Source organism: Canis lupus, chromosome 28 (genome assembly GCF_003254725.2).
Source record: "Canis lupus dingo isolate Sandy chromosome 28, ASM325472v2, whole genome shotgun sequence".
NCBI classification, from domain to species: Eukaryota; Metazoa; Chordata; class Mammalia; order Carnivora; family Canidae; genus Canis; species Canis lupus.
In genome coordinates this window covers 21,436,303-21,463,110 of record NC_064270.1, presented here as the reverse complement: position 1 = coordinate 21,463,110, position 26,808 = coordinate 21,436,303, and the positions used below count along the sequence as shown (strand labels likewise).

At 46.6% G+C, this 26,808-nt stretch overlaps 1 protein-coding gene across 9 annotated transcripts in view; it reads left to right on the top strand.

Annotated features, from left to right (window-relative positions):
• The window catches only part of XPNPEP1 (X-prolyl aminopeptidase 1), a 54,423-nt gene extending 28,463 nt beyond the window's left edge, over window positions 1-25,960 (top strand). For all 9 annotated transcript variants that reach the window (XM_025467151.3, XM_025467158.2, XM_025467156.3 and 6 more), the window contains 17 exons: window positions 451-555; window positions 2,816-2,908; window positions 3,227-3,370; window positions 5,077-5,172; window positions 7,944-8,025; window positions 9,494-9,704; window positions 11,482-11,571; window positions 12,101-12,151; window positions 13,532-13,590; window positions 13,732-13,809; window positions 15,684-15,755; window positions 17,263-17,323; window positions 18,806-18,875; window positions 19,719-19,892; window positions 20,601-20,677; window positions 21,913-22,011; window positions 25,411-25,960. In XM_025467151.3, the coding sequence (XP_025322936.1) occupies window positions 451-555; window positions 2,816-2,908; window positions 3,227-3,370; window positions 5,077-5,172; window positions 7,944-8,025; window positions 9,494-9,704; window positions 11,482-11,571; window positions 12,101-12,151; window positions 13,532-13,590; window positions 13,732-13,809; window positions 15,684-15,755; window positions 17,263-17,323; window positions 18,806-18,875; window positions 19,719-19,892; window positions 20,601-20,677; window positions 21,913-22,011; window positions 25,411-25,539 (1,691 nt within the window). In that variant the 3' untranslated portion in view covers window positions 25,540-25,960. The remainder of the gene's footprint in view (window positions 1-450; window positions 556-2,815; window positions 2,909-3,226; window positions 3,371-5,076; window positions 5,173-7,943; window positions 8,026-9,493; window positions 9,705-11,481; window positions 11,572-12,100; window positions 12,152-13,531; window positions 13,591-13,731; window positions 13,810-15,683; window positions 15,756-17,262; window positions 17,324-18,805; window positions 18,876-19,718; window positions 19,893-20,600; window positions 20,678-21,912; window positions 22,012-25,410) is intronic.
• Window positions 25,961-26,808: the final 848 nt, after the last annotated feature.

The following is a 26,808-nucleotide window of genomic DNA, read 5'->3' as shown; positions in this document are numbered from 1 at the left end:
CTGTGAATACTGATAGTCCAGTTGATTTCTCTCAGGAAAGGTGAAGCAGTTCTCTTGGCGTAACTGGTGGAGCAGAGCACTGTGACCACTGTGCTGGAGTCCGTTTCCCCTCTGTCTTGTTGATCATGAGGCCTTTTTGACCGTAGGTACATAGTCCTCTTGACTCGTGCTGTGCAGATGGGGAGCTCCAGGGACCCATCAACCTGGGCTGCCTGAGGGCGGTCTCCTTCAAAGCTTGACCCACAGCTGGTTCTCAGTGGCATTGTCTTCTCTTGCCTAGAGTTTTTCCTGGAGTCAGAGGCCCATCTGCCCCACTGGCGTGAGTGGTGGTGGTAGGCTGGCCGCACAGGAGCTGGTACTTCTCATTGTGCTTCTCAGCCTGCTGCCACTGTGTGCAGCTTCTATGTGGTCGTCAGAAATTTTTCTCGTTCTTTTGCTCCCTTACTCCAGGCACGGCCATCATTACAGAAGAGCATGCGGCCATGTGGACTGATGGACGCTACTTTCTCCAGGCTGCCAAGCAGATGGACAGCAACTGGACGCTCATGAAGATGGGTGTGTAGAGGTGTGGCCAGCCCAACTTTACTTGGCCAGCTTTGGGAAGGGACCCTAGAGTTCCTCAAGGTCTCTGGATCTTAACCCTTTTGTGAGGTCATGGGCCCTTTTGAGAATTCAGGGTGTGTTAGTCTGCTTGGGCTGCCATAACAAAATACCATAGACTAGGTGAGTTAAACAACAGAAATGTATTTTCTCAGTTCTGAAGGCTAGAAGTCTGAGATCAGGGTGCCAGCATGCTCAGGTTCTAGTGACAGCCCTCCTCCTGATTTACAGATGGCCACCTTCTCTCTTGAGTTCTTATCTGGCAGGGAGAACCTCTCTTCTTCTTTTTAGAATCCTATCGGATTAGAACTCCACCCTTAGGATTTCAACATAGGAATTTGAGGGGACACATTCCAGTTCATGGCATAAGAAAACACTCTTTCTCTCATATCTACGTGTACATGCACACACAGAGGCAGACATCTGGGGGCTCTGGAGCTGGTACAAATGGATAGGCTAGTGGCCTTTAAACTTGTTTATTGCATGCCTCTGGCTCATGTACCTTCAACATATATGTATACTTGTTTATATGTTTATATATAAACATCTGCATTTCAAATGTGAGCAAAGATTAATTTCTTTCTTTTTTAGACAAAAATAAATACAAATAGACATCTTAATACTTCTTGCTAACACCCCAGGGGATCGTTCAGTGTATCCCTGGGGTATGGGTATCTCTCTTTGGGGCCCACATCTCTAGCTGTCAGGTCTGCCTGTTCCATCTCGTAGGTATGTGGTGGCCTGGCGGACGAGTCCTCCTTCCTTCTAAGCTCCCTGTAGTTGGCTGTGTCTTCCCCAAGCCCCCCTTTCCTCAGGCGTCTCTCCTGTGTAGGGCAATTCTGGTGGGTTTGGTTGAGGAGTGATTCATCCCTGAGTTTTTGCCAGATATCTGTCTGCTAGGAAATAGCATGACTTCATCCTATAAAAGTCATACTAAGGGCATTAAAAGAAAACTTCGTTAGTAAGTGGCTTTTTAGTGGTTTGGAAAAAAATAGCCAAGAATCAAATAGCAAAATAACAGCTCAGTGCCAGCTTTTAGGCAGTTTTTTGGAATTGAGGTTCATGAGCTCATTTCTTTATAAACCTTTGAACTTCCCCTCTGTGGTTATGTGGTTATCAGCAGTCAGTAGGGAAAACAGTGAAGATAAGTACTGTTTTTAGAATATACGAACTTTCACTCTAAATATAGATCTATTTCCCCAAGATGTTAACTTTTTAGTAAAGATCTGATCAGTTAAGAAGCATACATCCAAATGTAGAAGGTATTGGCTTAGATTAAAGAAAAACTGGAATATCAAAAATAACTTCACTTCCTTTCTTGAGGTTTATTTGGTGTCCCATGACTTGTCTCTTGGAAATGGGAAGGGCTGTTTGCTCTTAGGAATTGGGAAGCCAAGGAGCCATCGTAAAGATGATGGTGATGAGACCTGTGTGGCCCTCTTGTAATCTTTGGAAAGATTTTTTGCTGCTGAGACTTGTGTTCAGACCCCAGTCAGGCCTGGTTCAGGGGTGGGAGCCTCCTATCTGCCACCCTACCTTACAGTGAGAGGAGAGCACCATGTCCTGTGTTTTCTGGTGTGAGATGTGAGGGGGGGGTTCCCAGTTCCCAGCCTTCACCAGTCACGACCCAAGTGTTCATCAAGTGACCAGTAGTGATAAAGTGACCAAAGGCTGAGAAGATGTTCTTTGCAATGACATATGTGCCAGTGTTGTAGTGATTCCCAGGATGCTGTTTTTATGAATGAAAATCTTGCCTTTTCCTTTTTTTTTTTGTCTTCTTACTCCTATGCTTTTTTTTTTTTTTTTTTTTTAAGATTTATTTCAGAAAGAGAGGGAGAGCGTGAGTGTGAGGGGCAGAGGGAGAGGGAGAAGGACTCTTAAGCGGACTCTGTGCTGAGCACAGAGCCTGACATCAGCTAGATTCCACAAACCTAAGATCATGACCTGAGCTGAAACCAGGAGTCGGACGCTTAACCAGATGTACCACCCAGGCACCCCTGGTGCCATCATATACTTTTTAAATACATCATCTTATCCTTCTTGCAATCTTCCAGGATTAAGCAAAGTTTGGGTTCTCTAAGTGCTGCCAACCTACCATATAGAAGGTGCTTCATAAAGACCCTAGGATCATGATGTTGGTGAAGTGCATCCTTTGGGTAGGACTATGAGCTTGGGTCCATTGGGAATTGTTTCTTACATGTTCTTCCCTTGGTAGGTCTGAAGGACACACCAACTCAGGAAGACTGGCTGGTGAGTGTACTTCCTGAAGGATCCAGGGTTGGTGTGGACCCACTGATCATTCCTACAGGTGAGTGAGCTGGGGTCCTTCCAGTGTCGGGGAGGAAGTGGATTCTAGATGCCTCTCCATTCCCTTTGTTTGCTTGTGGACTTGGATCATTTAGGGGCTCAGCATGACTTGATGTCATGATAAAGGTCAAGGTGAAGAGAAGAGTTTTGGCAGAGAGGCAGGGGAAGGCTGTTGGTGGTGAAAATAACCTTTTTACACTCATCCTGCATACCCAGTGCTAGGCCATGGGAGGACCGCTTTTCAGAAGGCACTGCTGCCTGCCTCAGCTGAAATGGCATTTGGTTCATGTATGGTTGGGCTACGTGTACTTCTCCCCAGATTACTGGAAGAAGATGGCCAAGGTTCTGAGAAGTGCAGGCCACCACCTCATTCCTGTCAAGGAGAACCTTGTGGACAAAATCTGGACAGACCGTCCTGAGCGCCCATGCAAGCCCCTCCTCGCACTGGGCCTGGATTACACAGGTCAGAACCCTGCTGCGCCCAACAGGGCCCCCAGCCCTTGTTCCCTGCCCGTCACCATTGTCCCCATCCCAGTCCTCTGAATCAGAATCCAGCTTGAGCTGGTGGGCGGTTTTGCCTCACCCTGGCACAGTGCGGCATTTGATGAAAGCAGGAGCTTTATTTGTTTCCACAGTGGCCACCTACTTGCCACTTATTTGCATAATTTATGCTTGCCACGCTCTTCTGGGCAGACCTTTGGCCGCTGCTAAGATGGCTTTTTTACCACTCTGTTGCTAACTGCCTCTAACATGTCTGATAGTGGAAACAGGGCTGGGGGCTTTCTAGGTTCCATTTCCTTTTCTTCCACCCGCATTTGGAGGTTTACCTTCCTAGGCCCCCCACCCTGTATCTAGAACCTTCTGCTTTAGAGGCTTTGGGTTGTGGGTGGGTTTCTTTGGCCTGTATATTAGTGGTTGGTGAAGAGCAAGTTGTGAACTGTTGGTGGGAGCTGAAAGTGTGGATTTATAGAACAGTGAGGGATGCAGAGAGAGGCCAGGGAGGTGGGGCTGCAGGGGAGAGAGCTGTGCGGTAGAAACAGAAGAGGAGAGGTGGATGGGGGATGTCTGGAATGTAGGCAGATTGCCCAGAGGGGTCCTGGGAAGAAAGCATTACAGCCCAGGCTCTTGCCAAGTTTTAAACAGCATTCCCGAGCTGATCTTCAAAGCCGTGTTGGTTGCGGGGGCAGCCCCCAGCTTGCTTTCCCTGTGACGCCCTCACCGGAGGGGATCACAGACTGAGGGGGATCGGTCCAGTGAGTGGCCTGGGGTCAGCTAAACATTTTCCACGAGCATGTTTTGAATTTTTTTCTTTTAACTGACTCAGAGGCTCCAACCTATTACTTGTACGAGAGGGGAGAACAGATGTTGGGGGTAAGACTTTTGGTCAGCAAACGTGAGTGACTCCTACGTGCAGGACACTGTGCCAGGTGTTGGGTGAACCAGATGGTTCCCCAGTTCCCAGGGGCAGGCTTGTAACCTGAGCTGTCAGTGCTGTTTCATGGCGGGTGATGGTGGTGATAGTGGTGGTGAAGGGGTGCGCCTCTCTAGGGCTGCAGTTTCATCTGGAGAGCTGCAGGGAGCCAGCCCCTGGCTGTGATGGGACAAGGGTGATTTGGAAGTTAATAGTCACAGAGTCAGATTGCAGGGAGTTCCTAGGTCTTAGCACCACGAGGTGAGTCTCTCAGCTCCAAGAATGTCAAGTGGTGGGTGATATTCCCCTGGGCCTCTAAGCCTGGATGAGTTTTCTCTGCTGGGCAGTATCTTCTCATAGCTTCCTGTGCTTCTGCCACTATTCAGTCTTGACACAAGATAACTATTGCTGTATTGATTGTCTTCCCTTCTAAATTGTAAGCCCCATGAGGGCAGGGGCTGGGTATCACTTAGAGCTGTGACTGCAGTGATGAGCACAATGTCTGGCAGATATCTATGCCCACGAAGTCTAGATACTTCAGAGACATTTGTTGGATGAACAAATGCATTAATTTTGTGGGTGAGGCAGTCAGGGCTCTCGAAAGTCAACAGGCTTGGACAAGAGGCTTGAGTCCAGGCCTCCTGTTTCCTCAGGCAGCATGCTCTGTATAAGATGGCCTGGGTAAGAATGTTTGGGATGGGTTCTTTCACTTGGCTCCCGTGCAGGGCCAGAGTCACAAGCACATTTGTTTCTTGCAGGCATCTCCTGGAAGGACAAGGTTGCAGACCTTCGGTTGAAAATGGCTGAGAGGAATGTCGTGTGGTTTGTGGTCACTGCCCTGGATGAGATTGCGTGTAAGTGCTCTGGCTCTGCTGTGTGGGCACATTACCTGGTCTCTCCCTTGGTTCTCTTGGAATCTGGGTGTTCACGCCAGTCTGCTTTCTGAGTGGCCAGGGAATAGACAAAGACCACGTCACCAAATGAGTACCCAATACACCAAGTAGGTTGGAGAAAGAATGATAGAGAATGGGAGAGAGGGACATAGCGTGGCTCAGAGTGGTATTATAGCCTGGGGCTGATGTGAAATCTGTGATGTCCACCTCTGGCCAGTCTCTTCAGGACTATGACACCACCAAGGAAGGACATTTCTTCCCAACATTTTGTGTCTGTCAACATTCATATGTCTCTCCAGCTGTAGAAATGGCATCATAGGAGATTGTTTTTTTTTCTCTACACTTTTCCTGTATTTCCCTCAGGTCTTCACAGTGCGGATGTTCTAGAAATATTTCTACATCAGAAAACTCAGGAACTGAAAATTCTTTACCAACTTTTTTTTATTTTTAAGATTTTATTTATTTATTCACGAGAGACACAGAGAGAGGGGCAGAGACGTAGGCAGAGGGAGAAGCAGGCTGGAGCCTGATGTGGGTCTCAATCCCAGGACCCTGGCATCACGACCTGAGCCAAAGGCAGATGCTCAGCCACTGAGCCACCCAGGCGTCCCTTCACCAACCTTTTTGATAACAATAGCAGTTTCTGAATCTTTAGACATTAAATAACCCTTATGCAGTTGTTTAGTACCTTGTCATCCTCTAGAACCTGAAGACATTTGGTTGACTCTTTTTGTCCTGTCTTCTGTTTTCTGATTGGATTTAACCCAAGGTAACTGAGAAGAGGCACTACCTTATCTGTTTATCTTCTCACTAGAGAAAGATACCCTACTACACACTGTCCTGTTTTTCCAACCCCCAACCCCCAAACTTTGTCAAATATCAGTGATGTTTGACATGTATGTCATATATCAGTGATTGATATCTTTAATTAACTACCTAGATATTGGCGAGAATAACAAATGTAAAGTTAATTTCTCCCTTTGATTTTAAGAAAATACATTCTTGGGACACCTGGGTGGCTCAGCGGTTGAGCACCTGCCTTGGGACCAGGGCATGACCCTGGAGTTCTGGGATCGAGTTCCACATCGGGCTCCCTGCAGGGAGCCTCTTCTCCCTCTACCTATGTCTCTGCCTCTCTCTCTGTGTGTCTCTCTTGAATAAATAAATAAAATCTTAAAAAAATACACATTCTTTTTTTTTTTTTACAGATTTTATTTATTTATTCATGAGAGACAGAGAGAGAGAGAGACAGAGACAGAGACAGAGACAGAGACACAGACAGAAGGAGAAGCAGGCTCCACATCGGAAGCCCGATGTGAGACTTGATCCCAGGACTCCAGGATCACACCCTGGGCTGAAGGTGACGCTAAACCGCTGAACCACCCTGGCCGCCCGAAACACATTCTTATTGTGGAAAATGTAGAGGAAATAAAAAGAAGAGAAAAATATCCACTATAATTTTGTTACCTAGAGATAATCACTATTAATATTTTGTGCGTATATGTCTTACAGCTTGATTTTTCTAATGTCTCTGTATACTCTAAGCATATATAATCATAATTTAAGTAAATATAAATATCCCATCATATGGTTATCCATAACTTACTTACTTAACCATTCCCCTAAGGATGGCCTTTGGGTTATTTTTGATTTTCCCATGACTTTATTATGATGCTACCATCAAAATCTTAGTACATCAGAGTCTCTGTATATTTCTGATTATTTTCTTATTTTGTGGTTGGCTTTTAGGGGTTGCATTACGGGTTAGAGGGTATGTACATGGTAGGGCTTTGGACCCATCTTGCCAGTTACCTGCCAGAAATGTTTACGGTGGATATGAATATGCCTGTCCTGGCACACCCTTGCCAGTCCCAGATACTGTCATTTTTAAAAAAGTGCTAGTCTGATAGGTAAAAAATACTGCTTCATTGCTTTACTGTGAGAGGCCATTATTTTAAAATAGAGGCAGTTCTTTTCTCACCAGGGTCTTTTTAACATTATGTTCTTCGGGAGAGCAAGAATTAGGCAGCTGGAAGCTATGGGAGCATAGCTATGGTCTCTGCTGGCCCCTGTACTGATTAAACATACAATGACTTCCCCAAACGCCCGTTGACACTGGCTCTAGGCAGGTCCTCCACTCTGGTTTGGTACCACAGTTTACCCTTGGGTGGGCTTGGATTTGGGTTTCATTCATGGGCCTAAGCCCTGCTGACTCACTGCTTTTGTTCCTGTGCTGGGAAGTTCCGCCTCCGTGGAGCTCCTCGACTCTTAGCCAGAGGGCCTTCTTTGAGCTCCCTCATCGTGGGTGGGTCTCAGTTTTTCTACCCTATGTCTTCAGAAGGGAGAGAGTGCTTGGCCCTTTTCCCTTTACTTGGGAGTGCCAAAGGTTTTCCCTGTGGCAAGGCCAGGCTTGGCTGGTCACCACCAGGCAGACCATTTCAACTCTTTTGTTTGGAGGGTAATTTGCCTGTTTTTGGACTAACTTCCATTGCATTCCGTTCCCGGGGCAGTGCTGTGGCAGCATAAGGAACAGATCTGGTGCCATCATTTGGTGGACATGAGCAACTGCAGCTCAGAGGTAAAACCAGGAAACAAGGTTTCCTGCTTTTCTGAGAGATGAGTGTCACTGAATCCTTCTGTAGAAGCCTTCCATGGATGCCAAAGTACTTAAAAATTCCTGTTAAAATCTCAAGTCAGGCAGGTGACAGAGTCTTTTTTTTTTTTTTTTTAAGGGCTGTTCAATCTCCGAGGATCGGACGTGGAGCACAATCCCGTGTTTTTCTCCTATGCAATCATAGGATTGGAGACGATCATGTGAGTGTTTGCCCCACAAGGGAAAGTCCTTCCTTCCTCACAGCTCCTCAGATGCTCTGTCTCCCTTCCTGGTCAACCCCATCGCTGCCTGAGGTCCTGCTGATGCATTGCTTTTCTTCTGCTTTTCCCCTTTCCTGCCTCTCTCTCCCTTTCCCTTCTGATCTTCCTACACAGTAGGTGTTTTTTACATCTCGCCTCTTTCTTAATCTTCCAGATGACTTGAAATCCATGAAAGTATCTCTAGTACTAGGAGATGAAAAAAAATAGGGACATCAGAACAAAACCGGAATGGTTAGTTCACAAGATTGCTTCTGCAAAGTCTTGGTCAGGCCATACACTGGATTCTAGGTTTTGTAGCAGCCAGTGCAAAGGGATGGATAGGCTCAGTGCTACAATCCTGGGTACACAATTCAGATAAACTCAGGCATTTGAAGGTTGGAAATGACACAGGAAGATGGTTATGCCTTGTTGAATTGTCTATTTATCTGCCAAGGAATTGCTTGTGACCTTCTTGTGGTTGTGCTTCTATCTGGATGGCTCTCTTTATTCACATAACATTTATAAGTTTCTAGAGTCTCTGTTGGCTGCTAGGTTGCATCAGACAGATAGGGTCTGGGGCTAGAGTTGGGGAGATGAGTGTCTCTTCAGGGGGTTCAGGCATGTAAGTGGGCACTGACTTATCAGTAGGATGGATATGGGGCCTGGCCTAAACTTGGGGGGTCACAGGAGACTGACAAGTAATACTGAAGCAGAGATCAAGGGCACATGTGAGCTGGTTAGGTGAATGGGGGCCATGAGGAATGGTGATCTAAGCAGAGGAGAACAGCATTGTCAGTGGCTCTGGGCAGGGGAGAGCACGATGGCTGTGAAGGACCTGGAGTGGCTTAGTGTGGTTGGAACACAGGAGTGTGAGGCCGGAAGGCGAGCAGGGGCCATGGAAAGGAAGGCCTGTAAGCCAAGTCCAGGAGCTCCGACCTTTGTTCTGAGGACACTGGGGAGCTGTTGAATGGATATTTCACAAGCAACCACATGATTGGGTTTGCAAATCATAGAGAATACTATGGCTGTGAACATGGGATGGCTAGGGGCAAGACTGGATCCAGGGAGATCAGCTAGGAGGCTGTGGCACAAATCCAGCAGGGAGATGGTGGCAGCGTGAACCTGGCCTGTGACTGGGCAGGGCTGGAGTCAAAGCTGGACAGATTGGATGGGATTTAGACTATAGAGATCTTAGTGGAGGGAAGGAAGGACATCGGGGACTGGCTGGAGGAATGAGGTGGATGGATATAACATACACAGGGATAGAGACAACTTGGTGAACAGGATGTGGGAAAGGAACACAGAGAAGGAGAAGCTGCTTGGTTTTGATTGCTAAAAGACGGAGCCTGTTGTATTTGTGGGCCCATGTTCCTCCCTCTCGCTCACATGCCCTCTTTTCTCTGCCACCTCACTTCTCGCTTCTCTGCAGGCTCTTCATTGATGGTGACCGCATAGATGACCCCAGTGTGAAGGAGCACCTGCTTTTTGACTTGGGCCTGGAAGCCGAATACAGAATCCAGGTGCTTCCCTACAAGTCCATCCTGAGCGAGCTCAAGGCTCTGTGTGCCAATCTCTCCCCAAGGGAGAAAGTGTGGGTCAGCGACAAGGCCAGCTATGCCGTGAGCGAGGCCATCCCCAAGGTTGGTAACCCTGCTGAGGCCCGTTCAAAGCCTGCACCTACCAGCTGCCAGCCCCTTCCCAGTTCTGGCATCCTGCAGCTTTGTCTTTGAAACAGAGGTTGTTCTGGACGATCTCTGGGACTGGCTGTCAGGTTAGGGATGACCTGTCCCTAAAGGAGCCCTTTGGGCTGGAGCCATCTTGAGGGTCTGAGGGCCCTTAGAACTCATTGAGTCTTCTGTGTTTTCCAAAATGTAGCATGAGAGAGGATCTTAGGTGGTAAATATGAATGCTTAGGTTTATTTAAGTGTTACCTGTTTTATTTTTTTATTTTATGTTTTTAAAGATTTTATTTATTTATTCATGAGAGACAGAGACAGAGAGAGAGAGAGAGAGAGAGGCAGAGACACAGCCAGAGGGAGAAGCAGGCTCCATGCAGGGAGCCTGACGTGGGACTTGATCCCAGGTCTCCAGGGTCATGCCCTGGGCTGAAGGTGGCGCTAAACCGCTGAGCCACCTGGGCTGCCCATGTTACCTGTTTTAAAAGCAATTTAGTGTACACTAGAAAAAAATATTTCTAGCATTTGAGACCATGATGTTATAAAAATTATTTCTTAAGACAGAGTTTAACAAACTAAGTTGATTTAAAGATGGTCTAAAGAAGTATTAAGTAAATAAAGGTCTAGAGGGTAGGCAGCCAGGGTGGGAGCTGAGTAGGTGGTATGAGAACACCTGAAATCTGGGAAACACAACATATGCCCCTTCCCTACCACATTTACCAGCTAAGGAGGCTGGGGACCCAGAGTGGCATGGGAAGTTAGAGACTGGTTGAAGGTCAAATGATAGTGATAGCGTTGCCCTTTACTGAGTCCCTGCTGGGTAGTGCTAAGCAGTGGACACCTGTCTGCTCATTTTCACTAGGGCTCAAGGCAGGACTGTAATCCAGGCCACCTTGGATGTATGTAGCCTTTTCAACTGTCCTGCCCTGGGCTTCTGGCTGCAAGTGGCCTTTGGCAAGCCCAGGGGTATCTCCTCTCTGCTCCATCCTGGGAAAAGCCTAGACCTACCTTGCGAGTGCACCCTACCACCCTTATAGTACGTGTGAGTCAGTCTTGACCTGAGTTTGGGGGTCATGCCTGCTTTCTTTGTTTCAGGAGGTCTACATGTGAGAGTGAGGGAATGAGATTGGAGAGAATGAATGCCTTTCAACAAGCTCTGTGCAAGAGCACAGATGTGGTCCTGAATCCCTCTCCCATAACACAGGGCTGGGTTCCAACTCATTCTTAAATTGGATAGGGTCTTCCCATACCATGAAGAGCAGGTGATGTGTGATCCCGGAACAAGATAGAGGAAGGAGTGGGAGCCCTCCCTCATCAGTCGTGTGTGTCCTCAGACAATGGGAAAAAGCCTCCTTTGTGCAGCAAGAAAGGGGTTATTTCGGTCAAGCTTTGATCGTTAGTGAAGTCTGACCATGATCATGACCATGACCATGGAGGCTTGAAAAGCAGTATCTTCCTGATGGCTGGCAGCCAGCAGTGTCCAAGAGCTGAGGATGGGGGCAATAGAAGAGAAATACTCTGATGGACTTTATCTTTTTGGAAGAGCTCAAGCCCCTTTCGTCATGCTCAGAGTCCTCAACCGAAAGGGGTGGGTCTTCAATCCCCAGGCACAGCCAGGTGGGTCCTGAGTGGGAGCTCTTCACATGATTTGTCTTACATGTGATGTGCTGGGTGAAGCCGTGCCTGCCTTGGCCTGGGGTGCGTGGAGCCGGGTTTGATTTCCCGGCCCTTGTGCCCCTAGGATCATCGATGCTGTATGCCTTACACCCCCATCTGCATTGCCAAAGCTGTGAAGAATTCTGCTGAATCAGACGGCATGAGACGAGCTCACGTGAGTAAAGCAGACTGTGCAGAAGAGCGGGTGTCAGAAGGCCCATCCCAGTCCCTCGCCTGCCGCATGGCTTTGAGCCTGGCACAAGGTCAGAAATTCTCTGAGCCTTCCAGTGTTAATGAGAGAATGAAATCAAACACTCAGTGGGTTAGATCTTTACAGAGTCTAACATACACCACAAAAAAAGGCATTGATGATGATGTCTCTTAAAAGGCCCAGCATATGTTTCAAGGCCAGCGGTGGGTCTAGAAGGATGCAAGGCCCACAGATGGCTTTTGCCAGTGGCTTGACCGCTGAGGGATTTGCCCCTGTTCTCCGGGAGGGCCTTTCCTGGTTGTGCCCTTTCCCTGCTGGTGGGAATTGCTGCCCAGTTGTTTACAGGGAGTGCCTACATGAAAAGTCCTGATGGCTAGAGGGCGTGCCCTGTGGGTCCAGCCTTCTCGGTATCCTGCTAGGGCTGGGCTCTGAATTTGCCCAGCTGATTTGCAGTAATAACTTTAAAAAAAAAATGTCTCCATTGTTTGCACAGATTAAAGATGCTGTTGCCCTCTGTGAACTCTTTAACTGGCTGGAGAAAGAGGTTGGTTCTTAGTCTTTGTTTACCACATGGCTGTAAATTATTCAGAAGCTGTAAACGTGTGACTCTAACCGTGGCCCTCTGCTCTGGTGACCCTGAGGTCTAAGGTCTTGATCTAATTTTAGTACTCTCTCTTGGTAGTTCTTTCAGGAAATTTGGTGTGTATTTAGAATTTTTTTTTAATTGTTGAAAATAGTAACATTGATGAAGAAAGAATTTCCTTAACTGAGAGGACCTTTTCTGGGTCAAGGCATTGTCTTATAAGTGGAATTTCATTATAAGGAAAAATGACTCACAATAATATTATAGACAAGCTGATTGTATTAAGAGAAAAAGATCTTTGTGTACATTTTAGACTTCAATTTGAGATGTAAAACTCTGGATAGTATATTGACTCTTCGGCCATGAGTTTCTTGCCTTTTCATTCCTTATGGTTGACAGCAGGGGGATTGCTTTGTGCTGTTATTAAACAATCTCATGTTCCCTTTAAGTGTTATATAAACAACTCTTTAAAAGTAGCTTAAATTGGAAAAAGAGTATCACCCTTACTCCCACCTGTGTAACTATTTTATTCCCTCTGGCTGTTGTTGTTCTGTGTAAATCAATTTTACATGTCTCTCAGTGTATAGATATGATTTTGTATTTTATTTTATTCACTTAGTACCATAGTGTGAGCATTTTCCATGTGCTTTGAGGCCTTTAAAAAGGATCCAAATTGAAAAAAAAAAAAAAAAAGGATCCAAATTGTAAAAGCATTGTGTGGTGTGGTGACAGATGGTAGCTACACTTGTAGTGAGCATAATGTAACACAGAGATGTTGAATCACTCTGTTGTATACCTGAAACTAACATAGCATTGTGTGTCACCTACACTCAAAACCACAAAAAAACAAAAAATAAAAAACAATAGCAACAGAAAAATGGATCCAAATAGAGAGGTTGTGTTTAGTGGTTAGACCAATTTGCCATTCCTCCTATTTTCAAGTATTTAGAGCTTTTTTTTTTTTGCGCTATTATCAGCTTGTAATACTATCTTTGTGTTTATCTTTTTATTTAGGATGACTTTTTTAGGACGATATCCTAGCAGGAGATGCTTTTGAATTTTTAAACTTAGATGGATTGTTTGGGGAGGTTTTAGGGCATAACACGGAGGCAAATAGTTGAATCAAAAATTGAAAGGATAGAAACCCTTCTACTTTAGATAGTTTTGATAAGAGTCTTTGGAAATTCCCTCATTAAAGATGAGACATCAGCTGTGTCCTGTAGGTAGAAAGTTGGGACATGGGAAGTGAAGAAAAAAATAAGCTTTTAATGCATGCCCTTTAATATGTACGAAATGCATTGATATATTGCCCCAGATGGTTTATAAGCAACTCTCTTATAGGTGCCCAAAGGTGGTGTGTCTGAGATCTCAGCCGCTGACAAAGCCGAGGAATTTCGCAGGTAAGGAACCATGTCTGGGGGCGTGGGGGCATGAACCTTATGGTTATTTCTTTGGCAAGTTAAATGAGACTGAGAGGGCCCTGATTCTTGGCACAATAAAATCCTTTAAGCCGCTTTGCTCTCTGTGTCTTTCTGTTCTAGGCAACAGGCTGACTTTGTGGACCTGAGCTTCCCAACGATTTCCAGTACGGGACCCAATGGCGCCATCATTCACTACGCGTAAGGCATGCGGAGGAGCACGCTGCCTGGCTTTGCTGCTGCTTCTGCACAGAAGCCTGAGCAGGGGAGAGACATTATTTTACCAGAGGCCCCAATGCCCACCTCTATGTGTCTGTTGAAACTGTTCTTATATGGGACACGAGGACTTGTTATCTCTTGTTTCCTCTAAATCTCCAAGTCTCTGCCTTTTGGGAGCCTTGACCTCAGGTGTATGACATTGATCTTCTCCATGATATAGTCAAATGGGTTGTCCCCTCTTTCCTTTCTGAGGTCACAAAAGCTGTATTCATAGCTCTTGATCATGGTGATCAGAATATTTTAGTGTTTGTCTTTCCTGATAATGGTAGCCTTCTTGATGTATGAGTCCAAACATCTTGTGAGCTCCATCCATCACCTCCTTACTGAAAAACTTATCACTAGGTTATTGAGCATCCTCTTGTGATAGGGAGGTAAGTAGCACCCTTTCTTTCCTCCCTGCGGGCTTGAAGCTTGGCACCCAGCCTATGGGGAATATCAGCAGATGATGTGCAAGATCCTGTGGACTCACAGCACAGAGCGTTCCCTGTACTCTGAGATGGGAGGAGCACTGATGAGTTTGGGAAATGAAACTTGGCTTGGTCATTAGGCTTTAGCTTCAGATTTGTCCAGTCGAATCGCTTTGCCTTGTGTTGAGCATTTTGAGTTCTTTGCTTCATGTCTGTGATATACACAATCAGTGGAGGAATGCTTGGTCTGTCTCACCGGGCTGTATATAGGCAGAGATCCCTGCCCCCCCCCCCCCCCCCTTTAATAATTGCTTTTAGACCTTTTAGTCTTGGGGCAAATTTTGAAGTGGTGTGTGGGAGACAGTCACAGATGTGATTGTGCAGTTCTCTTACATTAATGCTTCTGTTCCAAAATTAAAATGTAAAAAGGACTATAGTTTTTTTTGTCTTATGTTTAATTCAGGTGATGAATTTCTTGGCTGGATACTATCCTAGAATTTTGCATATAATTAACACATGAAAAAATTTCAGATCAAGGAGGGGGAGAAGTCTGCTTCTGCTTTGGCATTTTTACCCTGTGGGCTGTGGGAAGCCTGTTGAGAAGCAGGGCGCTGGAGCTGGTTCCATATCTGATTGTCTTTCTCAGTCGTTTGGCTTGAGTGTGACCACTGATGCCCTTGGTGCTGAAGAGAGGAGGTGGTGCCTGGAAATGAAGGAGTCCTTCTCTCAGATGCAGGACAGAGACTTGGAATGCTCCCTTTAGCATTTCCCAGTGCAGTGGTACTATCTGGAAATCAGATCACTCTTTAAAAATACTTCATGTTCATTTAAAAAAAGTGCTTCGGCATTAGAACATTGTGATCCACTCCTTTTCCCAGTTAAAATCCCTTTAGTTTTTCTCCCAAACTGAGACATTTACCTTCTGCCTGTCTGGTGGTGTGGGGAGCACATGGGGAGGCCCCTGACGTGGAATCTGAGGCAGGGGCCTGGACTCCCACACCCAGAGACAATGACTCTTGGCCGCTCCATTCCCAGTTTTCAGGACTATAGCATGGTCCTCTTGAATCTATTGATTATTATTTCTGTAGCTTTTATAATTATTACATGAATACCTGTTTTGTTCCAGATACAAATAGAGATAGATGTGAAGAAATACGTTCTTCTTCCCTCTCTTGAGCTGCTTATCCAGTTGTGGAGATAGATTGACTGGGTCTTTGAGTAGTTCTAGAAGATTAAATTATTTGGAATAATTGTGTGGGTAACTTTTAATTTTGATATAATTTCAGACTTACATAAGTTGTAAGAGTAGTATAAGGAACTCTTGTATGTCTTCTCCCAGATTCAGCAAGTAAATTTGTGGAATAATTAATTTTTAATTAACTTTCTTAGGCCTGTCCCTGAGACGAATAGGACCTTGTCCCTAGATGAAGTATACCTGATTGACTCGGGAGCTCAGTACAAGTAAGTGAACTACGGCTTGATTGGGGTTGGGTAAAAAAACTTGAATAGGGAGCAAGCCAGGCTCCAGCCAAGGGTGCTCAGCTGGGAATCTCACTCTGCTCCAGGCACTAATGGAATCATTCTCATGTCTTGTCCTTTTTTTCACCCCTGCTTGAACTTGTCCATTGGTGACTCTTCCCACAAAAGGCTGTTTGATAGAAATGTTTAGTTCTTGGCCGGAAGTTGTTAAATACTAAATAAATAACTGAAAGCAAGCTTTCAAAACCATTGGAAAGGCTTCTTCCGTAGCTCATAAACTGCGTGCTAGCTCTCTGGACTTGCAGCGGCCCCAGGGCCTTACGAAGTGAGGGATTAATTTTAAATGAGTAAATGAGAAACTAGGGTTGCCCCTGAATTTCTGAATTTCCATCTTGATGTCTCGCAGCTTTCATACTCAGCCTCTAGAAAGTTTCTCAGAGAAGAACCCAAGATTTTGCTGGATCTGAATGTGGAACCCAGGAGAAGGAGCTGGAATAGATATTGTCTGCATTAAGAGAGCACAAGCCAGGCCTTTTAATGCTCCATTCCCACTGCAGTTGGGACTGTGGCTGATGGAGAGCCTGAGTATTTTTTTTTATTTTTAAAGATTTTATTTATTTTTTAGAGAGAGAAAGAGAATGAGAGCAAGATTGGAGGGAAGGGCAGAGGGAGAGGGAATAGGAAAGAATCTCACTGACCTGATGCTGAGTGCAGAGCCCTACATGGGGCTTCGGATGCTTAACCGACTGAGCCACCCAGGTGTCCCTGGAGAGCCTGATTATTTGGTGGGGTCTGCCACATATGTGGAAATGACAGCCTAGCGTGGGACACATTGGTTACCATTAATGATAATAGCTTAGAGCTCAGGGTGTTGAGATGATTCAGTTTTAAATTTTAGTAGGATTGCAAAATTCCCATTTCTATGTTAGGGGTGTGAATTAGTCCACTCTAAGAGATGCCTTTGGGTATTTTTAGGGTCTAGTCCTTTGCTGTCCTGATGGGAGGAATTAGAGGTTGGCCCTGTTTTGATAGAAGCAGTCTCCTATTTGCTCCTATTTACTTTGTCCTCCTCCCCCTCATTTATAACCCCGTGATAGTGTCTCCGATGAGACAGTCCTCACATTGTAGACCAAAAGTGCTTATGTCAGGGCCTGACAGAGTTCATTCTCACTACCTCCGACCATCCTAGCATTCATACTTTGTTTCATTTTATTTATTTATTAAAAGATTGATTAATTTGAGAGAGAGAGAGAGAGAGAGATAGAGAGAAGACCACAAGCCGGAGGGGAGGAGGAGAGGGAGAGGGAGAGAGTGAATCTCAAGCAGACTCCACACTGAGCATGGAGCCCGATGTGGGGCTTGATCTCAACGACCCTGAGATCATGACCTGAGGTGAAACCAAGAGTTAGATGCCTGACTACACCACCTAGGTGCCCCTGAGCAAAAGCTTATTTTTAGTGAACACTAATCTGTCCTTTCTTTTGGAAAGGGATGGGACGACAGACGTGACACGGACCATGCATTTTGGGACCCCTACAGCCTATGAGAAGGTAAGCTGGAGCAGAAAACGAGAGAGCCCTCCCTGTTTTCTTAAGAATGGCATTGCTTTTATGAAAAGGAATTGTATAATGAAGTAAAATTTGTCTGTCAGTTAGTAAAACAGCTCATTACTCTGGAGCCTGGCTTATCTGCTTCGTGATGTCCATTTAATTAATTACTGGAGAAATTTTAAAAGCATTCCATTTGCTAAGGTCAGAGCCACTCAGATTTCAGTTTACACAGCGTCAGTGTTCTCTTGAGTCAGGAAATCTCTATGGAGATGGGAGTGGGGTAGTGAAACATCTGCTTTTTACACACGGTCTTGATTTGATTCTGAAAGCCACCTGCCTTCTTTTAAGTTCAGCATTTCCATCTATGGCTTACCTCAGGCACCCCCTGCAATGGCACACACTGCTTAGGTTGTGCTGTCTGGCGTGGAGAGGAGATGGCAGTGAGGTAGAGGGATGTGCACCAGGAGTCTGGAGGTTGGACTTCAGGTCTTCTCTGCTGTACACTGGCCCCGTGACTTGCCTAAAGCACTTAGACCACCTCCATAAAAAGGGGGGTAAGAATACCTGCCTCCAGGGCTGGTTGTAAAGGTGCCATGACCCTGGTAAGTTCCTGGATCAGTCCCTACCAGGTGAATGTTGGTTGAGTCTCTTGAGTGAATCTGTTTTTCTAGGAGCTCCTATAGGAAGTATATCCCAGGGGAAGAGTTTTATGCTAAGCTGCAGAGCAGATTTCATAGTTTTAGTCTTGTACCTCATCTGTTTGTAGACACGAGCACCTTAAAATAATTTGACCTCCGTGCCACATACCTTTGGCATGATTCTTTTGTGTAGGCTAAAGAGCTCGAGACCAGATTGAAGGGTGTGGGTTTAGTCATGGTTCTGTACCTTACTGGCAAGCCACTAACCTTCCAAGCAGCACTCTTCTTTTCCAGGCAGTAGGGCTAAGCCCTGAGTATAACACTGGTAAGGGGCACAGATGCTGGAGCAAGACCGCCTGGCTTCAAGGTCAGATGCTGCCAATTACGAGCTACACCATTGGCAGGCTAATTCATCTGTGTCAAGTGAGGGTGACAACAGAATCTCCAGCATAGCGTGTGGCGTTTAGTGTTCAGTGCTTAGTACCATGCCTGGCACAGGGGACTAGCTCGGTAAATGTTAGCTGGTGTCATCAGGATTTTTTGTTACTTTTCCTCGTCTTTCTCAGGCTTAAAGTGTATCAGAATGTTCATTACAAGGGAAGGACCTGTGGACTCATCTCTCTGACAGTTCTCTTTTAACTAAATTTAATTTCAGGATTTTCTAAAAAATCGGCCCTATGGCCCACCTTTTTTTTTCCACCAAAGTTTTTTCTTTTTACTCTGATTTTCTCTGTGGTGTTGCTAAAAACCTTCAGAAGCAAGGTTTTCTGAACTGCCGGGAAACTACAGGACCGAAGCATCATGTCCTCATTCTGCAACATGCCTCCTGGGTTTTCTTTGGCAGGAATGCTTCACATATGTCCTCAAGGGCCACATAGCTGTGAGTGCAGCCGTTTTCCCGACTGGAACCAAAGGTAGGTGGTTCCTTCTGTCATATGGCAGGCTTTTTCTTGTTCAGGCACCAAACATGTCTAAATTTGAGTAGGAGAACATTTCCTTTCTTGTCATGTAAGGCCCAGCCAGGGCTAGTGTTGCATGGAGTCTCCTAGAACCACTGACTGAGCTCAGGGAACCTCCCAGGGAGCCAGGCTTCGGTTTGGGCCTGACATCAGCGGTGTACCTCTCCTAACCACCTAAGGTGTTAGATGAGACATATAGGTGGATCCCAGGAGAGAGCAGCCAGGGCTGAAGGCCTCCAGACCTGAGTGGAGGTTGATACAGCCTCCTATCTGTCCTGCCTCAGTGGACCAGTGCCTCCTTTTGGGATCCTTGTCAGGATTTATTTTCCTGGGGACCTGACTTCACATATATACCAGATGAGGACTGATGGCTGGGCATTGGATCTGCTTAGATTGGGCCTGCATTCATCTCCCTTGGCATCTACTTCCTTGTAGTCTGTTTAGAGTCTCCTCTTTGTAATCCTGAAGCCTCAGGATCCCAGAGCCAGGAAGGGGATGTCTGTATCATCAACACCCTGAGCTGCTGCAAGGTATCCAGCCCCTTCACTGGCTTCCTGGACAAACAGTTCTCTAGCTTCAGACTGAGCTCCAGACTGGCTGGGGAGTGGCCGTTCTTGGGAGCTCTGATTGTTAGTTCTTTCTTAAGCTGGGTTGAAATCAGAGCCCTCCAGTAACTTTTACACGTTGGTTTCTGTTTCACTTTCTGGAGCCAAGCATAATAAATCTAATCTCTAAAGTGCTTTGCAAATTGAAAAGTACTGGACAAATATCATCAAGTGGTTCTTATGTGTCTTTCAGGACACCTTCTTGACTCGTTTGCCCGCTCAGCTTTATGGGATTCTGGCCTGGATTACCTGCACGGAACAGGACATGGTGTTGGGTCTTTTCTGAATGTTCACGAGGGTCCTTGTGGCATCAGTTATAAAACCTTTTCTGATGAGCCTTTGGAGGCAGGCATGATCGTCACTGATGGTAAGTGTCCCTCACATCCAGGGTGTGCACGGGTCTTTGAGCCTGTATGAGGCTCTCTGTTGTTTCTTATATTTTGATGATCTTAAAGTAAATTGGATATAATTTCCCCCTTTTGTCACCTTGAATTTAACAAGACAACTTTTTATGATTATAAAAGTGGTACGTGTTCATTTTAGAAAAGGTGAGACTGTGGGACAGTGTGTGGAAGATGAAAATCATTTGGAATCCAACTACCTAGGGGGAAACATTGCTTAATATTTTGATGTTATAGCTGTTGGTCTTTTATATATGTGTGTATCTTTTTTTTTCTAATCATTCCGATTCTACTGGATGACATATTGTTTGTATTCTACTTTCTTACTTAATGTACTACTTTTCCCACATCATTACCAGATCTCTGCATAAATTTTAATGCCTGCATCGTGAATGTGCTCCAGTGATTTATTTGGTGAACCCTCTGTAATTGTATTCCCTACCCTGGCACCTGTTTTCAGGGACTTAGGAACCTTTTTGTTCTTCGAGTACCTATTGGGGGTAGCCTTATGGAGGAGGCATCTCTGGGCTCTTGTGGCTGGACTTGAGTGGGCTCTTGACCTGTTTCCCCTGCTCCTTCAGAGTGGAACTGTCATTCCAGGAGCAAGCCCTTCCCCTCTGTGTGCACGTGTCCATCATGGGCTGCTTTTCATTTCTGGGTTTGATTTCTTTTAGAGCCGGGGTATTATGAAGATGGGGCTTTTGGAATTCGCATTGAAAATGTTGTCCTGGTGGTTCCTGTGAAGACCAAGGTAGGTGATTATTTATTTATTAATTTATTTAAAATTTTTCTAATTTCTAATGAGGCAAAATGAAGATGTTTGTCTTTGGAGCCACGAATGTGCCATTCTGGAGCCAAACTGGATCTTCCTTGCCCCGATATCAGGGAGTCCCTTAGAAATTACTCTCCTCTGCGAAACCAGAAAGAAAAACCTTAGTGAATTGGGATCCACAGCTGGAATTCATGGGCCCCAGGCAGGCCCCTGCCAGATGTGATTTGGAGCTCTCTCTGAGTTTACTGGAGACTGCTTCTTGTCATGATGCTTCCTCTACTGGGGGCAAGTGTTGGGGCTGAGAGAGGTGCTTGTTTAACGGCTCCTCCCAAACCCGGGGCCAGGGCTTGGAAACTGTATTTTCAACAAATGTCTCAGATGATTTTTATTGGGTAAAACTGAGGAACCCTCAGTTATCCATGGGTCAGGCCCCGCAGGCTGGTGATTAGACAGGTCTTTTGCCCTCCACAAGACAGGTGCTTCACCTCCCCATCACTATTATCAAGAGGTTACAAGGCTTGAGGTGCTAGGCTTTACCTAGAAGACCCATTTATTCCTGTTCTGTGGTGATGGTGGAAATGGAACAGTTGGCAAGAAGTGGCTTCCTTTTTTTTTTTTTTTTTTTTTTAAGAAGTGGCTTCCTAAGCCTGCTCTCTGCTTCCACATTGAAGTCACTGTCCTTGTGAGTGGCCTCTCACCTCACTCAGTCCCACAGGCCTTGCCAGGAGCAGAGACCCAGCATGCTGGCAGGTGCCCTGGCCATTCCATGCTATATAGCATGGACAGACCTGTTATCAGTCACCTGATGAGACCAGCTAGTCAAGGCAGGACACATGGTTAACTTAAATAAAAGTGATGTTGGGGACTTGTACTCCGATAGAGTCTTGAGAACCCAAACCAATGATGCCCCTCATCCAGACTCTACCATGCTCTGCCCCTGCTGCTTCTCTTTCACAGTGGACATTAGCTTGCAGACCTGCTGCTGACAGCCCCCTCCTTGGCATAGCGGAGCAGCTCGAGGACAGTGGCATCAACTGGGTTCATTGTACCTCCTGGGCCTATGAAAATGCCGACCGGCTTACCCCTTCTTGGTTTCCTAGTCACACCTGGCCCCAGGGCATGGGGGCGGTGATCATGTCTGGGGGGAATGACCTCATGGTGGTTCACTGTGGTAGAGAGGAGTAAAAACTTGTGTTTTCTTCCTTTTCCAACAGTATAACTTCAATAACCGGGGAAGCCTGACCTTTGAACCTTTAACTTTGGTTCCAATACAGACCAAAATGATAGATGTGGATTCTCTTACAGACAAAGAGGTAATGAGGGTGGCTTGGAAGAGACAGAATGAGAGTGGGGGTGGAGAGCTTACCTCATATTCTCTAGTCTGTTCTCACTTTTTTAGAGGTGTGTGCCACCTGAGTCTGAAAATCCTGGGTCTCCTGAGGACTATAGGTGCTTGTCCTGCATTTATTTGTTGGCTCTCCAGGTAGAGATAGTCCTCCTTGCACCATTGTGGGGCTGCAAGTCTATGACTGGGACTGGTCTATGTTGCTTTCCTTGAGGCCCAGACCTGTAGGTGTGCTGAGGTGCGTTTAGCAAACCATGGGCCACGCGTCTTCTCTCTGAAAAGCCGGATGGGTGGTAGGGCCTGTTGGCCATTGCATATGCCAGATTGTTTTCTCGTGTTGAATGAAACATTAAGGGAATGAAAAGCAAAATCTATTATCACATGCCCAGTTTTCACACAGAGAGAAGAGAGGTGGTGCCTACTATCTGGTCACTCCAGGCTGTGAAACTCTTTGTAAAGCTTGGAGCACAGTGGTGCCCACTATCAAGCTCAGAGGGTTGCAGGTCTTGAACCCCCCCTCACATCCTGTGGTGGGTGTCCAGGCCCACAGGGCCAGGTGAGGCGGCAGGCCCCGGGACCCAGAGTAAGGCCTGAGGGATCAGGCAGGTGATGAAAATCAGAGTAGAGAAAAGGGTCAGAAACAGGGCAGGAACAGTCAGCACTGGACAGACAAACCGTTCCCAAGCCAGAAGCCAGGAGGACACAAGTTCCAGAGCAAGGCAGGTGACTGATGGGAGCCAAAGGCAGGACAAGCATGACAGGTTACTGTAGGAGCAAATTTTTGTTGCCCAGAAGAGCCACTGGCCTCATCCTGGGGACCTTGAAGTGCCCCTTCAGGCATCTGGGCCTCATGCTTGGCACCAGAGCAAATGCCTCCAAGGCCTGAGGAAGCCTCGCTGTTGGACTGTAGAATGGGACTCCCCAGCCAGAAGCCTCTTTTCCCTTATCCAGCTCACAGATGGGTGACAGAAAAAGGCCATCTACTTCCTGCTTAGCATGGGCACCTCTGCTTAACCATCATTGTCCTTGACCAGCCAGATGTCCCCACTCACGGCACTTAAACGAGGGGTACTGTTGTGGCTTTATTCAGCATGTAGATGGTGCTGGACAGGAGATAGCTTGTCGGCAGCACAGGGTCCAATGTGTCTCTGGCAGGAAGAGTTCCTTCAGCAATCCAGGGGCTCGTCTTGAGCCCCCCTAGGGTGACTCAGGTGAAAGGGAACATGAACATATGAGTGGGCATGGAAGCCATCCTGCTTTGAATCCTTGGTGCACCGTAGGAGCCAATGTCTCTTCTCACGGGCTTGGATACAGCTTCCAGGGTCTTAGCAAGGGATTCTCCTGCAATCCTGTAAAAAGTCACTCTCCTCTCGGCAGCCCATGGCAGTGGCTTCCTACCACATAACTCTAGGTCACACAGTCTTTGCTGTCCCTATAAAGTGCACTATCAGGAGCCATTCCTCCCAGTGATACTCTACTTTGTCCCGGGAAATAGTACATGGGGAGGAGCAAGGCCATTCTTCTTTGAGGGAGAGTTTTGTTAACCTAACTCAGTCCACCCCATGACATTGGACATAGACCAGTGGGCTCTGTTGTCATCATTGGTTCATTACTACACTGTGCACGGCCAAGTCACTGAACTGTTCTTTCTACCAATTAGTTTTTATAGGGCAGATAGTATCTTCTTAGCCTTAGATCATAAGCAAGTTCCTACAAAGAGCAGTAGATGTATTTAACATATCAAGCAGAGTACATTTGTTGTTTCTTTTAGCAAAAGAATCTTTTTCCATGTACCCCTTAATAAATCTGGGGCTTCATTCTCTTTGAAGGCACATTACTACCCACAACCAGATTCTTTCCATTTGGCTTTTATGATACTTGGTCATGCCCGTTACCATCTCCCAAACAGTCTTTTTGGTTTCTTTAGGGACTTTGTGGGTTGGGTTTGCATTCCCATTCTTTATCACCAGATGGCAGCTGAGGACTTTGGTCATGAACATGGGCGGCTGCAGACTTTCAAGGCCTTTGGGATGTTGGTCAGGCCCCACTGAGGATGTGGGTACAACTGAAAGGGTCTTAGGGGACTTTGACCTTGGCTTCAGGGTTGGCTGCCTTGGGCTGCAGGCTGTCTTGTAGCCCATTCTGACCCATAGCAGTCTGCTAGCTTTTGACACCCTGTCCTGCTCCCCAGCTCCCAGCAGGGGCTAGTAGATTCTTAATAGTGGGGAGTGGAGCCCTGGCTGGGTCAGAGCCCCCTGGCAGTACCACTGCATCTGTCTGCCCATCTTAGTCCCTGAGCTCATCCTTGTACGTGGGCAAGACCATAGTCCCTGATGTCCATCCTTTTGTAATACCACTGCCTTCCCACATGGTGTGTGGGTCATCACAACAGCAGCATAGATGATGATATTACTCTTGCCATCCTCACTGCAGCTGAGTGTCTGGTCAGGCCCACTTCATGGACAGTGAAGAGAATAGGTGGTAGTCCTCTGGGTAGAACTTGCTTCACTCTAGCCTTCACACCCACCCTGCCCCAAGGGGGAGACTTCACCCTTTTATGGCTACAGAACTTTCACCATCAGGTGCCGGGAATCAGCTCTGACCCAGGCACCAAGTCCTGTCAGACCTCCTTCATTCTTACCTCTTTTTAAAAAAATCTCTTGGGGTGGTGGGCACATTCAGCTGAGTGTCTGAAAGTTAAGCTCCCAGCCCCATCCTGTAGCACCGCAGTCCTTGGTCGCCAAAGGTTTGGGGTTCATCTAGATAGCCACACTCCCAAGACCCATAGGGGCTCAGCTGATCCTAGTTTATTCAGCTTTGTCAGTGGATACAAATAGGAAACTCAGTGCATTGGTGGGACACCTTCAGGTATGTCTCTTAGCAGGGCTCTTACTGGCCATCTCAGCGCTAGTTTTCAGTACTCTCTCCTCCACTGCCACCCTGAGATGGCGAAGGTATTTGGGAACAAGGCCACATAGGTGGGCGTAGAACCTACCAGATTGCCTGCCCCATCCCTCTTACAATGTCCTGTGGTTGTGGCTTCTGGGGGTCCTGTTGAGAAGAATACCTGGTTCCAGGTTACTCTGACTCAGGGGAGCCCAACACCATGACTTGCTCTCAGGTAAGTATGGTTCCTTCACACGCAGTAGACTGTTCTGGAAGCATTTTGCCGGAAGTGATGTGGCCTTGTCCCATCGATTTCCAGGGAAATAGAACACGAGGAAGTCACTTGTCCCTAAGTAGGGGGAGAAGGTTTTGTGTATCTTTGTCCTCAACTTGTAATCCTGGCACTCGGGGCCTCCCTGTTTGCCCATGGAATCCTTGGGAGGGGTGTGAATACCGCATTTGGCTTTCTCCCTTCTTGTAGTGTGATTGGCTCAACAACTACCACCTGACCTGCAGGGATGTGATCGGGAAGGAATTGCAGAAGCAGGGCCGCCAGGAAGCTCTCGAGTGGCTCATCAGGGAGACACAGCCCATCTCCAAACAGCATTAATGCCTCCCTGGTTTGGGTTTTTGTAAGATGCTCCAGGGAAGGGAAGAAACCTGGCAGATTCCTGACATCTGTCTCCTTTCCTCTCCTTCCTTTCTTCCCCTTTTTACTTTGAGATTCTAAGGAGAACTGAAAATCTTCTTATCCTCTTTGATATTTTCTTGCAAACACTCGATCTTTTATGATTTTTTTAATTATTGAGAACGAGCCAAGAATAAAATTGCTGCACTGGAAGGAGGGTCCCCCCAAAACTGAACACTTGACCCGGGGGGACGCCTCGAGCAGCCACAGTGAGTTCTCTGGCCCGTGATGGTGAAGCCCTGCGCGCTTGCTCTCTGATGGTTCCAGGTGCTAGTACATCATTCACAATCTCCTTGATTCATGGGACTGTATTTATGATCAGTGAATAAAATGTCAAAATGTACTCTGTCTCAGCCGTGTCTTTCCTCGCATCACTGTCCACCCTGCGTGTTAGACAAGCTCATTCCTAGGGCTGGTGGCCTTTGGGGGAGATGTTTTCTAGGTAGAAGGTTCCCTCTGAGGGCAGATCCCTGGCCTCCCCACATATTTTCTGGCTTAACTGGAAAGCCTCCCTTTCTTTTCTCTAGAAAACCCAATATTTTGGTGAGTATGTCAAAAGTGAGTCTTCTGTGGTCCATCCGGTGTCACACATTGCGGGGTCTCCCCCGCACACCAAAGCCATCATATTTCCTTGCTTGTGCACAGTGTTCTGTGGTAAGTGCCTGCGACTCCCCATCCTTGGGCTTTCTCTTGACTTGCACACATGGGGCAAGCCCAGAGGGCTGCAGAGCTGATGTTCCATGACAGACCATCATAGTTGGGCACAGGAGAACAGACTTCTTCAGCCCTTGACTGGGATGTCTGAGGTGTGGTCTACACTGACTCGTGGGGTTGCCCAGTGGGATGGAGCCCCGCTGCCCACCACGGTAACTTGTTCAAGAACACACCCTTTATTTTCTTCCTTTCCTTCTGTGTTTCACTTTTCCTTTTCCCCACCGGTATTTCCTGGGGACATCCCCCCAATAAACTAATTACACACAAATCCTTGTGTCAGGGCCTGCTTTTTAAGGAACCCAACCTAAGACATACCCTGGAGATACAGCCACTAATCTGGTATATGTTTTTTCCAACTTCTTTGTGCTAAGTATTCAGTAACATCTGTAGAACAAGTATATGTGTATAAAAGAATACGTATGTGGAAACTAATACAACACTGTGTGTCAATTATACTTGGATTTAAAAAAGTGACAG